This window comes from Nyctereutes procyonoides, unplaced genomic scaffold (assembly GCF_905146905.1).
Source record: "Nyctereutes procyonoides isolate TBG_1078 unplaced genomic scaffold, NYPRO_anot_genome, whole genome shotgun sequence".
Taxonomy (NCBI): domain Eukaryota; kingdom Metazoa; phylum Chordata; class Mammalia; order Carnivora; family Canidae; genus Nyctereutes; species Nyctereutes procyonoides.
In genome coordinates, this window is record NW_026575031.1 from 7557458 (window position 1) to 7571741 (window position 14284).

At 53.1% G+C, this 14284-nt stretch overlaps 1 protein-coding gene across 2 annotated transcripts; it reads left to right on the plus strand.

Moving 5' to 3' along the window:
* The first annotated feature begins 230 nt into the window (after nt 1-230).
* Nucleotides 231-13116, plus strand: SPINT1 (serine peptidase inhibitor, Kunitz type 1). Of its 2 annotated transcripts, none has more exons than XM_055316763.1 (11): nt 231-363; nt 664-1182; nt 8723-8850; nt 9065-9203; nt 9296-9466; nt 9641-9667; nt 9992-10117; nt 10231-10281; nt 11471-11641; nt 11820-11867; nt 12215-13116. In XM_055316763.1, exons 2-11 carry the CDS (start codon nt 747-749, stop codon nt 12433-12435), a joined length of 1518 nt encoding a protein of 505 aa, XP_055172738.1. In that variant the 5' UTR covers nt 231-363; nt 664-746; the 3' UTR covers nt 12436-13116. The 2 variants fall into 2 exon arrangements, with proteins under 2 accessions (XP_055172738.1, XP_055172737.1); XM_055316762.1 differs by having other exon boundaries at nt 253-450.
* Nucleotides 13117-14284: the final 1168 nt, after the last annotated feature.

Genomic DNA, 14284 nt, shown 5'->3' on the forward strand with positions numbered 1-14284 from the left:
GCCGCGAGGCTGGACTCGGCGCAGCGGGCGTAGAGCAGCCTGGAGGGACGCCGCCTAGGGCCCGGGCTCGGAGCCGCTGTGGGGGAGCAGCCCGCGCCCGCAGGGGGGCCGCGGGGCGGCGGCTGCGCGGAGGTCGGCGGGGCAGGGCCCGCGGCGGTCACGGCGTGTGGGCGGGGCCGGCGGTGCTAGGGCTCCGGTCCGCCCCGCCCCGGCCTCACTGACTCAGTTTCACCAGAAACCTGGGGAGGGAGGTGGCCGAGCCCCAGCGCACCCGGCACCGGGGCGGAAGCGGCGGCCGGAGCCGCGCAGGAAGCCGGGACCGGAACCTCGGCAGGCCCGGCCCCACCCCACTCACCTGCGCAGGTAACCCGGGCCCCGGAGCGCGAGGCGGGGACGGAGCGGGCTCGGAGCATGTCTGGCCCTTTGTCCTGTGCTGCGGTGGGGGTCCGGGTACGTGAGCTCCTTAGCCGTCCTTCGGGCCGTCGGGCGGGGGCCGGCTCACCGGGGCGCGCGTGGGAGGGCTGGGCCGGCGTCCCCCGTCGCTCCCGCCGCGCGCGGTGCTCCCCAGCCCTGCCCTCGACTGACGCCGGCCGGCCCGCTTCCCTCGGAGCCTCGGGCTGACCCGCGGCGTCTCCCGCCCGCCCCGCCCCTCCCCTCGTTCAGGTCGCTAGCACCCTCGGAGCCCAGAGGCCCGCAGAGTGAAGGCGAGCCCCGTGGGGAGGAGGGCGACGGCCCCGCGGAGGACGATGGCCTGCGTCCGCCCCTCTCGGGCCCGCGCCCCAGCCGTGGCCGTGTGGCTCCTGTGCGCGCTGCACCTCCTGGGTACCGAGGCCGGGCCGCCCCCGGGAGCCGCCTGCCTGGACCGCTTTACCGCCGGGGTGCCTGCCTTCGTGCTCGACACCGAGGCCTCGGTCAGCAACGGGGCCACCTTCCTGGGCTCCCCCACCGTGCGCCGCGGCTGGGACTGCGTGCGCGCCTGCTGCACCACCCAGAGCTGCAACCTGGCGCTGGTGGAGCTGCAGCCCGACGGCGGGGAGGACGCCATTGCCGCCTGCTTCTTAATGAACTGCCTCTACGAGCAGAACTTCGTGTGCAAGTTCGCGCCCAGGGAGGGCTTCATCAACTACCTCACGCGAGAGGTTTACCGCTCCTACCGCGAGCTGCGGACCCAGGGCTTCGGCGGTGAGGACGAGGGGAACGGGTTGGCTGGATGTAGGGAGACTCAGAAAGGGGCTGGCTTTGGAGTCCTGGGGGAGGCGAGCATCCGAAAGGAGTGAGGAGGACAGCCTCGTTCTGCCCCGACTCCGTAGGACTAGGCGGTATAAACAGTACACAAAAGGGCAGCCTACGTGAGTGAATGGGGAGAGAGAACACTCTAGAGCCCAGACTCTAGGTCCGGAATTCAGGATGTTGAATGGGCTGGTACTTCGTGATGTGCGTTTGGGAGAGAGGAGGCAGCTCCTCTCGGGATTCCCGATTGCTGACCCTGATAGGCTGAGTCAGGGAGTGAGTTGTCCGGAGGCCACCAGGTTACTAGCTAAGCACCCCTGGCCAAGCACTGTTCTGGGCACCTTGAGGCTCTGTCAAGTGAGCCTGGGCAAGAATAGTCTGCTCCTCTACTACTGGACTGGGACTGGTTAGCATTCTCTCTTGCACCCCCTCTTCCCACCTATTGGCCTTTTGGTGGCCAGACCCCAGATGCTGAAGAACAAGCCCAGTCAGAGGTTGACCTCAAAGGGGAAGGGGTGGTGTTGTGGGCACTATAGCCAGAGGCCCTGGGGGTGGGGGTGAGGAGGTTGCCCAGTGAGTCAGCCCACTGGTATGTATACCTGGTAGGGGAGGGATGTCAGCTGTACAGGCAGGTGTGTGTGTGTGTACTTGGTGAGCCAGGCAGGGCTCTCCCAGCTTAGGATGTGGTAGCTAAGCTACCAGGTCTGCTCACCTTGTTTACTTCAAGGGATAAGGGCAAAGTGGAGGTTCCTCCTTCCTCCTGGGACTGAGAAGTTAGCTGGGATCAGGGCCCCGCCAGGGACCTTCGTTCCCCCATTCTTTCTGCCTGCTGTTCTGGCCAAGTGGGGCTCCAGGGCAGGGATGGGTCACAACTGATAACTTCTGTTAGCACTTTATAGTTTACTGATTGCTGTGCCACTCAACCTCTGACTTAGGCCTCCCGACAACTACTTCTAAAAAGGGTGCTATTAGCTGTCATCCTACCTTTTAAGTTAGGAAACTGACTCCTGTGGTAAATAATTTGCCCAGGATAGCACTGCCCATAAATGGGAGACGTGGGACTCAGCCCAGGCAGGATCTCCAAAAGTCCCGTGCTGTTTTTCCACACAAGACCATCCTTTTTGGTGGAAACCTAGCACTCTCACCCAAGATAGCCCAGCAGATAATAGAACCAGAGACGGGGAACTCAGAGGCCAGGTCTGGGCTGGTGCTCAGTTCTGGAAAGTAGAAAAAGACTTTCCAGCTTTTTCCTGGGCCAGGCTCTCTCTCAGGTTAAGGACCTACTCATCTCCCTATCCTACCAGTAGCTCTCCTGGCTCTACTGGAGAGGTAGCATGGGACTTCTGGGTGCAGGAGGTGGAGAGTGGGCACCATCTCTGAATCCCACTGGGCCAGGGCCTGAGCCCGTTCCGCAAGGAAGTAGCAGAGAGTGTAGGTGGTGATGACTTTAATTGACTTGAGCTGCTTGTATCTTCCTGCTCTGATGCAGGGTCCATGGGAGTCCCACTCCAGGGCCAGAACCTAAAACTCTGGGTTCCAGTCAGGGAGATGAGTTGCATGGGGCCACATGATCTAGGGACCAGCCTTCCTCATTTGGAACACCCACCCCCCACCCCCCCACCCCCACCCAAAACCCCACCCTGGACTGGCCTATTTGGCACAACATAGGGTGGAGTGGGGATTTCCTGGGTCTTTTAGGGAGCCGGGTAGGATGTGAACTGAGTGTGAGCTCCAGACCATTTTAAGGGTGCTGTAGTGCTTTGCGGGGTGGGGAGAGCTATTTTGGTATCGAGGAGTCCATTCTCTGCTGAGTCTGGCTAGAGGTTGGATATGGGAAAGAAGAGGATAAAGCCATCCTGGAGGCTCCAGTGGATTGAGACAGGCAAGGTGGGCAGGTGCTCAGGTCATCTAAACCTTTGACTTTTGCCTTGGGTAGAGAAATCCTCCCCAGGGTGGGTTGGCTTGTTCCCCTTTCCCTGTTTGTGGCCAGGCCAGTCCAGTCTAGATTCCTACAGCCTCCCATGCACCCTGCTCCTTCCTTCTCTCCGGTCACTTGCCCGCCCCCTCCTTCTATTGGAGGAGTGAGTGGCTTAGGAGGTGGAGCCTGTGTTTCCAGGAGACGCCTGGCAGCTGTGGGAGGGGCTGGCCTTACTGCCCCTCTGGGCCTTTGCCCTCTTGGGGATAGGAAGTAGGGAGTGGTAGGGTGGGGCATCTGCCCCTTGCTCCCAGGGCCTGGGGCTGGATGGCTGTTGCTGGTTTGGCCAGAGGCCTGACCCATCACTCCGCAGTCCACCCTTGGGGCTGGTGGGGCTAGCCTATCTGACTGCCAAGTGGTCTTGTCTTCAGCAGATGACTTTCTGAAAAATGTAAGGCGGGAGCCACCCCTGGGGGTTTGTCTCTCAGAAGCCACCCCAAAACCTGCCCCTGTTGGACCCTTTACTGATTGCCGGCCAAGCCACCAGTGTGCAGGTTCGGTCCAGACAGGTGCTTTTCTTTCGTGCTCTTCAGGTTTTATTTCCCCCCAACCCCTGGAAGCCAGGGCCTCCTTTGCTCATTCCTCTAGGCCTCTGCACCTGCATCTGAAATATTTGTTTCCCCTCCCAACCCTTCACTGTCACTGTGTGTCCCGGTCTTCCCCCTGGGGTCCACCCTCTATAAGTTCCCCATTGGCTCTGCTTTCTCTGCCTCATCATAAAAGAATCTGTGACTCAACGTCCTACCAACTGTTCTTATCTCTTTACCTTCTCTTCTTCCTTTCAGCTCACTCTTAGGCTTGGCATAACTCTCTGTAGAGCCTTAAGAGAGGGCAGTTTGACAGTATTCATCCAAACTGTAAACAGGGGCCCCTGGCTGGCTCGGTGGGAACAGCACGCGACTCTTGATCTCAGGACTATGAGCTCAAGCCCCACGTTGAGTGTAGGGGTTACTTAAATGGATAAATAAATAAAAATTTTTTGAAAACCCTGTAAATGCACATAACCCTCAACACAGTTCCACTTGTAGGAGTTCATCTTGCAGCTATTATATGTACATAAACCAACTAAACAGTCAGTTACTCACTGTAGCATTGTTTATAATAGGAAATAATTGGAAACAATCTAAATGTCCGTCAACACATCCTGTAATTGGACATGGTAGTGCTGTTTTAATAATAATAATAAACCTGAGACAATATGGTTTAGCTCTTAGTAGGAAAAGAAGAGGAAAAGAAAGAAAAAAGAATCTAAATCAAGAGAAGACTGGTGTGTTGGCTAACCAAGTTGTAAGTTCTGGTGCATTCACATAATGAGTGCTGTGCAACCCAAAAAAGGGAGACTCTTTACATGTTGCTACAGAATTATTTCCAAAATGTGTCGTGGGGAGAACAGGAAGATGGACTTGCATGCTTCTGAATTCAATACTATCTCTTGATATTCACATACACACACATATAAAAAGTAAGAATGGGGGTGCCTGGGTGGCTCAGTTGGTTAAACATCTTCAGCTCAGGTCATGATCCCAGGATTGAATCCCTCATTGGGCTCCCCTCTCAGTGGAGAGTGTGCTTCTCCCTGCTCATGATCTCTCTCTCTCTCTCTCTCTCTCTCAAATAAATAAATAAAACCTTTTAAAAAAGTAAGAACAGATGCCTCTGGTGAGATGAACCTGAAAGATTAAGGAGAAAAAGGTTAAGAAAAGACAAGATTTAATTCTCACTACTCTTTTATGCTTTTTTGGAGGTAAGATTTTACTCTTTAAATAATCTCTACCCCCAACATGGGACTCAAACTTACAACCCCTTGATCAGGAGTCCCATGCTAAGCCAGCCAGGTGCCCCAACTCTTAAGTACTTTTTTGTGTGTGTGTGTATTTTTGAATTGTCTATTTCATATATACATGTATTACCTAAAACAACCCGAGATTATAAAAAGCAAATCAAAATCTAAGTAGGTGGGAGAACTGTAGCACAGAGTTTTAGAAAGACCATGAGCTATAGAGTCAGACCATGGTTCAGATCCCAGCTCTGCTGTTCAAAAACTGAGTGACCCTGGGCAAATCATTTAACCTCTCTTGTGTCAGTTTTCTGATCTGGAAAGGGGCAAGAATGCAGTTGTGGCAGGATGGTTAGGAAGGTACATAACATAGATCAGGGTCAGCAAACTTTATTTTTTTTTTTTAAGATTTTATTTATTCACGAGAGACTCAGAGAGAGAGGCAGAGGGACTGTGAGGAGCCCATTCCAGGCCCAGACTGAGCCAAAGGCAGATGCTCAACCGCTGAGCCACCCAGGCATCCCAGGGATTAGCAAACTTTCTGTAAAAGGTTTCAAATAGGAAATATCTTCTGATTTGTGGCCCATACAATCTCTGTCCCAGCCACTCAGCTCTCCTGTAATATGAAAGCAGCCTTTGACAATATCTAAACGAGTAAGTGAAGCTATATTCCCATTCATGGACACAAATTTGAGTTTTAGGAGTGCCTAGGTGGCTCATTTGGTTGGGCACCTGCCTTTGGTTCAGGTTGTAGTCCCAGGGTCCTGCGATCGAGCCCTACATCAGGCTCCCTGCTCCTGGGGGAGCCTGCTTCTCCTTTTCCCTCTGCCTACCACTCCCTCTGCTCGTGCTCTCCCCACCCCCCAGTCAGGTAGATAAATAAAATATTTAAAAAATCTTTTTGAGTTTTAGGTGCTTTTCCTATGACACAAAATACTCTTCTTTTGATTTTTTCAACCATTTATTTATTTATTTGAAAATTTTATTTATTTATTAGTGAGAGACACAGAGAGGCAGAGACATAGGCATAGGCAGACATAGGACTTGATCCCAGGATCCTGGGATCATGACCTGAGCCAAAGGCAGATACTCAGCCACTGAGCCACCCAGATGCCCCTTTTTCAACCATTTAAAAGTGTAACAGGTAGTGGGCCAGATTTGGCCTACAGGCCATAGTTTGCCAACTCTTAATGTAGACGATGCAGGGAGATGATATGTGGTGGCCAGCACACATTAAACTATTGGCAGCTTTGTTAATAGACACAACCCCATATCTTTCTCCAACTCTGGCCTCTCAGGAGTTCGCATGCACACTTCCTCTGCCTTCTGGTCACTTCTTTTGTTGGTCTTCCCCCTCTCAAGTTCAACTTCTCTGATTGAACCCCCAGGTTCCCTCTAGATCTAGTTTCCTTTCTGCCTGTGTCTCAATTCTTCCTGCACAGTTCACAGTGCCTGACAGATACGGAAACCTCAAGTGTGTCCAGCACACTTCTCACATCCTCCTTCCCATGCCCTTAGCTATCCCTCTAATTCAGACTACTCCCTTCGCACATGCCTGAACCGCAGTGCCAGTCCACTCTCTGGCCTTCCTCCGTAGAAGTCATTCCAGAAGGAGGGGTAACTAGCTGCTGCCTGGAGCTCAGGAGTGCCCCTGCTGCCCAGGCGCTTGGACCCTCCCTTCAGACTCCTGGACCTCGATCACAGATCTAGGAGGTCAACATCTGTGCCACTGCTCATGGCTATGTCTGACCCCTTCCTGTAGCGCCAGCTGTTGAATATTTGAATGTCACTTCTGCTGTGTCCACGTGCTCTGGCTCTGCATTGAGGGCCCGTTGAGGTATGTCTCACCCCGCTGGCCTTTTTCATGTCAGCCAGACCTGCCTTGCAAATTCCCAGCTCCTGACCTTTGCTCGCATTTTCTGCTGTTAGCAACAACGCAGCACATTCTTGCCCACAACCAAACAGCAGCAACAAAAAAAAGCGGAAACGAAAGAATTAAAAAATCCTTTCTCCCTTCACCAGAAAGCCTCCCATCCTTCCTCTAACTTGCTGTGGCCTCTACCCCCTCTGTGCATCCACTTCCTTGTCTTGGACGCGCACCGTGTTTTGCTCTGTCTTGGTGCGTTTCTTCTCTGCATTTGCTTCCTGGTGCTTGGTCTTATCTGTCCAGCTGGACTGGAGGCCCCTCAAAGGCAGTGTATCAGTTCTGTGGCTGCTGAAACAAATTACTACAAACTGAGTGACTTCAAACAACAGAAATGTATGGTTTTACAGTTCTGGAGGCCAGAAGTCCAAAATCCAGGTGTTGGCAGGGCCACGGTCTCTGAAGAGTGGGCTCGACTCCTTCCTTGCCTCTTGCCACCCCTGGTGGCTCCAGGCATTCTTCGGCTTGCGGCTGCATCACTCCAGTCCCTGCCTCTGTGTTCACATGGCTTTCCTTTATTCTGTTTTCTCCTCTTCTGTCTTTTATAAAGACACGTGTCATTGGATTGGCCTACCCAGCTAATCCAGAATGATCTCATAAGGAGATATTTAACTTAATTACTTCTGCTATGACCCTTTTTCCAGAGAAGATCCCATTCACAAATTCTGGAGTTAGACATAGCCTAATATTTTGGGTCCCACCATTCATTCCATTACAGACAGGAATCCTGCCCTGTGCTTGTTTCTCATCTGGCCCCTAACTTGCCACTGGAAGAAGCCTCAGGCCCGGGCACTATCAGGTTGAGGGAGGGTGTGATTCCCGAGAGACCCCTTGTATGGAGAGGCAGAGTCTATCTCAGGTGGTAAAGGCACCCTCCTCCTGTGACTAAAGCCACCAAGGCTTGCTACGTTGCTGCCCAGGGACTCTGTGCTTCAGACTTCTACCAGGCCGGGCTTCTTAACAGCAATCCAGACCAGCAGAATGAGGGGTAGTAGTTAATTACATATTTATGTATTTGGCTTTTCAAAAATATTGTTACTTTAACTCTTTTTTTAAAAAATTTTTATTGGGATCCCTGGGTGGCGCAGCGGTTTGGCGCCTGCCTTTGGCCCAGGGCGCGATCCTGGAGACCCGGGATCGAATCCCACATCAGGCTCCTGGTGCATGGAGCCTGCTTCTCCCTCTGCCTATGTCTCTGCCTCTCTCTCTCTCTCTCTCTCTCTCTCTCTCTGTGACTATCATAAATAAATAAAAAAAAAATTTAAAAAATTTTTATTTATTTGAGAGAGAGCAGAAGCAGGGGGAGCAGCAGAAGGAGAGGGAGAAGCAGGCTCAGGCAGCCTGATGTGGGACTTGATTCCAGAACCCTGAGATCATGACCCGAGTCTAAGGCAGACACTTAACCGACTGAGCCACTCAGGTGCCCCCTTACTTTAGCCTTTTTTAAAAAAACAATTAGCAAAAAAAAAAGAAAAGAAAAAGCAATTAGCACAAGTACTTGCTTATTATATAGAAAATGGGAATAAGCTCCTCTCCCATATATATTTTTTTCTTAAATGGGACCAAATAGCACATGCTATTCAGTATTTTGCTTCTGAAAGTAGGATTTACAACATTAAAAATGCCTTCAGTGTACCAAAGACATATCTAAGGAGAGAGTGGGATGTTGATTTAGTTGTGAGCCCCTGCTTGTGCCCCAGGCAGGCTGCTGAGTCCCAGGTTGGTCTCCGTGTGCGTGTGGTCCACATTGCTCCCCACTTCCGGAGAGCTCTGGTCCATTCAGGGAGAGTTGACCTGACCTTACCTTCCTCCTCAGGGTCCCGGATTCCCAAGTCCTGGGCAGGCGTAGACTTGAAGGTACAGCCCCAGGAACCCCTGGTGCTGAAGGGTGTGGAGAACACAGATTGGTACCTCCTGCAGGGTGATACGGATGTCAGAATAGAGGTGAGACACTGGGCTGGCTCCCTGACCCCCATCTCAGCTCTCCAGGGCCACAGGCCAACCTGAGGTTCCAGGTGGGTGGGATGGGTAGAAGCTGAGGATCCATTTAATACCAAGTCCCTCTGCCCTCCCTATGGGGATACCTGTGTGGCTGAGAGGACCTGGGGCAGCTGAAGGGTGTTGGGGGTTCTGGCCTAATGGCTACTCTTGTGTATAGAAGAGTGAGCCGGACCAGGTGAAGCTGTGGGGACTCAAGGAAGGCACCTACCGGTTCCAGCTGACAGGGGCTGACTCAGACAAGCCAGAGAGCACGGCCAACGTCACAGTTACTGTGCTGTCCGCCAAGCAGACAGAAGGTGAGGGAGGAGGTGGGGGGACAGAACCTGGAGCCAGCCCCCTCTGTTGATGGGGCCCCACAGGGGCCCCTCACAAGCTTTCCTTCCCCCAGAATATTGCCTCGCATCCAACAAGGTGGGCCGCTGCCGCGGCTCCTTCCCCCGCTGGTACTACGACCCCAAAGAACAGATTTGCAAGAGTTTCGTTTACGGAGGTTGCTTGGGCAATAAGAACAACTATCTTCGGGAAGAGGAGTGCAAGCTAGCCTGCCGGGATGTGCAAGGTGGGCCTTTGTGAGGCAGCTTTGGGACTTAGGCGACTTCCCTCAGGGTGGGTGGTCTTTCTGCTGTTCAGGGCAGCGGCCAGGGTTATTCTCCATTCCCAAGCACCCCCATCAGCTCGTCCCTGCCGGGACCTGGCCCTGACTCCTCTCATTCCTCTGTTTTTTCTTTCCCAGGCCCCTCCATGGACAGGCACCGTCCAGGTGAGCTTTGCTCCTTTCTCTATCAACCTCACCCCTGCTGTCAGGTCATGTCTTTGTTCTTGCTCCACCTCCCTTTGCCCAGCCCATTCCTGCCCCCATTGGACGTGGAAGGACCACAAGCACCGCACCTCTTTCAGCCCCCCACTCTGTTAGGATCTGCTCAGTTTGTGTGTAGGAGGGCTCGGGGCGTGCTGGGAGGGGAGCAGGGAACACGTCATAATGCCATGTTGGGGTAGAGAAGGCCAGGTAGATGATGGGCTCTTGGTACTTGGTGACCTATGCTCGAGCCTGATCTCACCCTCAACGCCATCCTGCCCCACCCAGTATGCTCTGGCACCTGTCACCCCACTGAGTTCCGCTGCCGCAACGGCTGCTGCATCGACAGCTTCCTGGAGTGTGACGACACTCCTGACTGCCCTGATGCCTCCGATGAGGCCACCTGTGAGAAATGTGAGGACTGGGAGAGGGAAGGTCGGTGGGCTGCGGAGGGGAGGCCTGACTGTGCACCCTGTACCCTGGGAGACCCTCGTGGGGCCTGGGCCTCTGACCTTTCAGTTTTGCAGACACCAGTGGCTTTGAGGAGCTCCAGAACATCCACTTCCCCAGTGACAAAGGTGAGAGCCTCCCTGGGTCCCATGGGTCAGGACAGAGGCTGGCACTGCCATCCTCATGCACTGCTCCAGGGTGCCCGAGGAGTGTGCTGGGTGTGCCAGGCTATGGGTAGAAAGCTGGCGGGCTCCTGGGCTCTCTTCAGCTCTGTGTTTCCTAAGCACTGGGCTTCCTCTTAACACCTTCAGAGATTTAACCATGCCGGCATATCACTGAGATGTTATTTACTTATCATTTTTCCTATATATTGAATGCTTTTTAAACTTAATGTATTAGGGACACCTGGGTGGCTCAGTGGTTAAGCGTCTGCCTTTGGCTTAGGTGATGATCCCAGGGTCCTGGGATTGAGTCCTGCATCGGGCCTGTCACAGGGAGCCTGCTTCTCCCTCTGCCTGTGTCTCTGCCTCTTTCTCTCTGTGTCTCATGAATAAATAAATAAAACTTAAAAACTGGTTTGTAAAACAAAACAAAAAAAAAAACCTTCATAACACTTAAAAAATAAAAATAAACTTACTGTATTAAAGGAAATTTCACATCACTAGCATACATGGAAAGCCACTATGACATGCTGCAGATCCAGATTAACTTAAAATAACTATAATAAAACAATGCTAATAAATTTTAGCTGGACATTGTTGCCTATGAGGGCTCAGACCTTGAACCTTCTTTGTGAAAAGATAGACCATCCGGGGATGCCTGAGTGACTCAGTGGTTGAGCATCTGCATTTGGCTCAGGGTGTGATCCTGAGGTCCTGGGTGTGATCAAGTCCTGCATCGGGCACCCCATGAGGAGCCTCCTTCTCCCTCTGCCTGTGCCTCTGCCTCTCTCTGTGTCTCCAATGAATGAATGAATAAATAAATAAATAAATCCTTGGGCGGGGGGAAGACCATCTGGTGCTGGAGAGAAAGCCAAGACCTTAACAAAATTGGAAAAGCTGAAAGAAAGAAAATTGAAAAAAGTAGTTACGTGAGTCAGTGTGGGTATTTTTGCGCCTAAAATTGTCGTCCAGCATCTCTCTTTGCTTCTGTCAAAACTACAGAAAGGCCAGCTGTTGCTGGGGCCCCTCACTGAGACTAGCATGAGGTAGCTCAGGAGGTGGCAAGCAGCAACCATGTGGAGCCTGGTGGATGATGGCAGGGAGGCCCCCCCCCCCATGGACTCACTCACCCACTGGCCTGCTCCTTATTCCCCAGGGCACTGTGTGGACCTGCCAGACACAGGCCTCTGCTTAGAGAACATCCCACGCTGGTACTACAACCCCTTCAGTGAACGCTGCGCCCGTTTTACCTATGGTGGTTGTTATGGCAACAAGAACAATTTTGAGGAGGAGCAGCAGTGTCTTGCATCCTGTCGTGGCATCTCCAGTGAGCTGGGCAGTGGGGCGCAGAGGCTGGGGGAGGGAAAGGCACTCTGCTCTGGTCCCAGTTCATCAGAGTACCTGGAATGGCAGTGGGACAGGGTGGCAGAGGGTGGTCTGGGGGCACTGAGGAGCAGCCATCTCAGAGCCTTTAGTATTCTCTTGTTTCTCTCATGATTTTGTAGAGAAGGATGTTTTCGGCCTGCGGCGCGAAAGCCCTATTCCCAACATAGGTAAGCCTGGTCTGCTCTCTCATGGGTGAGTAGCTATCCTGTCAGGGATCAACTGTACGTGATTGGTTGTGGCCGCCTAAACCTGAGTTGAGGATCCTGAGGTTGGCTAAAGGGACAGTGCCACAGTCCGTGGTGAGACCTGCCATGGGTAGAGGAAGGAAGCACAGTAGAGCACATGTCCTGTGTTTGCCACCAGAGTCCCAAGCTTTTCCTTGAGCCCAGCTGCTTGTGTGCTGGAGGTCATTCCACACCTGGCACCTGTTTGACTTGGTCCCTCCTGCACAGAGTGCGGGCAGGCGTGCAAGCTGAGCCCTGGGAGCTCTCCTCCATTATACCCCTTCTTCCAGGCTCTGTGGAAGTGGTCATTGCAGTGCTCCTGGTCACCTGCATCGTGGTGGTGGTGGTCATATTGGGTTACTGCTTCTTCAAGAACCAGAGAAAGAGCTTCTACAGACACCGCCACAGCCGCCACCACCACCCCCAACCGCCTACCCCTGCCAGCTCCACGGTCTCCACCACAGAGGACACGGAGCACCTGGTCTATAACCACACAACTCGGCCCCTCTGAACCTAGGGCTGCCTTGGCCCTTCAACCTGAGGCTCTCACAGGCTCTTTCCGGCTCTTGCCTAGCCCTCTGCTTCCTCCTTGCCAAGATGGAAGCCTGGGCTAGGGAAGACTTTGGGACCAGACTCCTCCAGCCTGGGAGATGTCTTAACTAAGCTTAGGCTTCTCGTTCCTGAGAAAGCTCCAGGGTCTGGGAGGAACAGAAAACCTTTGAGCCCAGGGTTCCATGCACAGATGGACCTGTCTGCCTAGGATTTCAGAAGAAGTTGGAGTTTGTTTTCTTGTTCAAAGCTGCCTGTCCCCACCCTGTGGCGTCAGGAAGGGGCTTGGAACAATGTCAGAAGCTGAAGGACCCCAGTCCTGCCCTTCAAAATTGGTGCTCCCACTCTGCATGGTCCAAGGCGGGGGAGTGGGGGGAGGACCTCCCTGTATATTTTGTGCTGTATAGAGTTGCTTTTTTGTTTATTTAATGCCATGGGGATGGATAAGAGGAGTGGGAAGAGGCTGCCTCTTCCCTTGGCCCAAGAGTGAGGCCTGGGTCTGGCCTGGCCTAGCCTGCGGTGCCTGATGTGCTGTATCCTCCCCACATGCCCCAGGGCTCTCAGGTATCATACCCCTCCCATTCCCCTGCCTTCCACAGGCCCCAGTACACCCACAGTGTAATAAAATGGTTGGTTCTGTGAGGCTGCTGCCTCTGCTCTGTGGGCCAGGAGAGGGACAGGGCTGCTGGGGGGAGATGGGACCGCCCTGTACAACCGGTTCAGGTTTGGCCACCCTGTTTAGCAGGTTTTCCCACCCTTCCCGAAACTGCCCCAGCCCCTGAGGGTGGAAAGAATTGCCAGATTTGACCACCAGAGGGGAGGGGTGAGAGGGCCAGGGTAGAAGGGGCCCGGGGAGGCTGTAGTGCTGCCCAGTAGCAGCATTTCTTCCTGGTTGGAGCCTGTAAACAAGCCTGCTCAGTAGCTGGGTCAGTTCCTAAGTGAGCCTGTACTGGAGAATTCAAGGGAGGGAGGGAGCACAGGGTTGCACCCTGGTCCTTATCTTCACTCCTTTTCATGTGGGGGCCCAGGTGACCACTCCCTCCGCTGCCCACCACTGCCCACCCACAGAAGCTTTGGCTTCTTCACAGGAGTGTAGCTGCTCCCCAGGCTCTGAATTAAGGCCTACGAGCCTTTAGTTGAGGTATTCTAACCCACACCCCTCCATTCATTTCTGCCACTTTTTGTTTGGTGTCAAAAAACAAGGTGGATGCCTAGGTGGCACAGCAGTTAAGCGTCTGCCTTCAGCTCAGGGCGTGATCCTGGAGTTCTAGGATCGAGTCCCACATCGGGCTCCCTGCATGGAGCCTGCTTCTCTCTCTCTGCCTGTGTCTCTGCCTCTCTCTGTGTCTCATGAATAAATACATAAAATCTTTAAAAAAAAAAAAAAAAAGGCGTGCCATCCTTTAATGCATTTCTTCAACAAATTATATTTTGAGCTTCCATGTGCCACGCACAGCCAGTCTGATATCGTCAAGATACGCACACTGGAAACAGTGTGTAAGTGCTTTATGTATCTCGAGTGATTGCCTTGGCACACAGCCCAGTGATAAAAGTATATTATCCCCCAAATCCAGGAAGCTGACTCAGCAAAGCTGACTCCCAGGGTCCTAGAGTGGTACTGGAAGACCATATTCAAATCCCAACATGACTCCTAGTCTTACCAAAGATACTTTTAGATTGTGATGACCGCTATAGAGAAAAATAACGTGGAGGGGCACCTGGGTGGCAGTGAGTTGGGCGTCCAACTCTTGCTTTCCACTCCGGTCATGATCTCACGGTCATGGGATCAAGCCGTGCTTGATCAGCAGGCT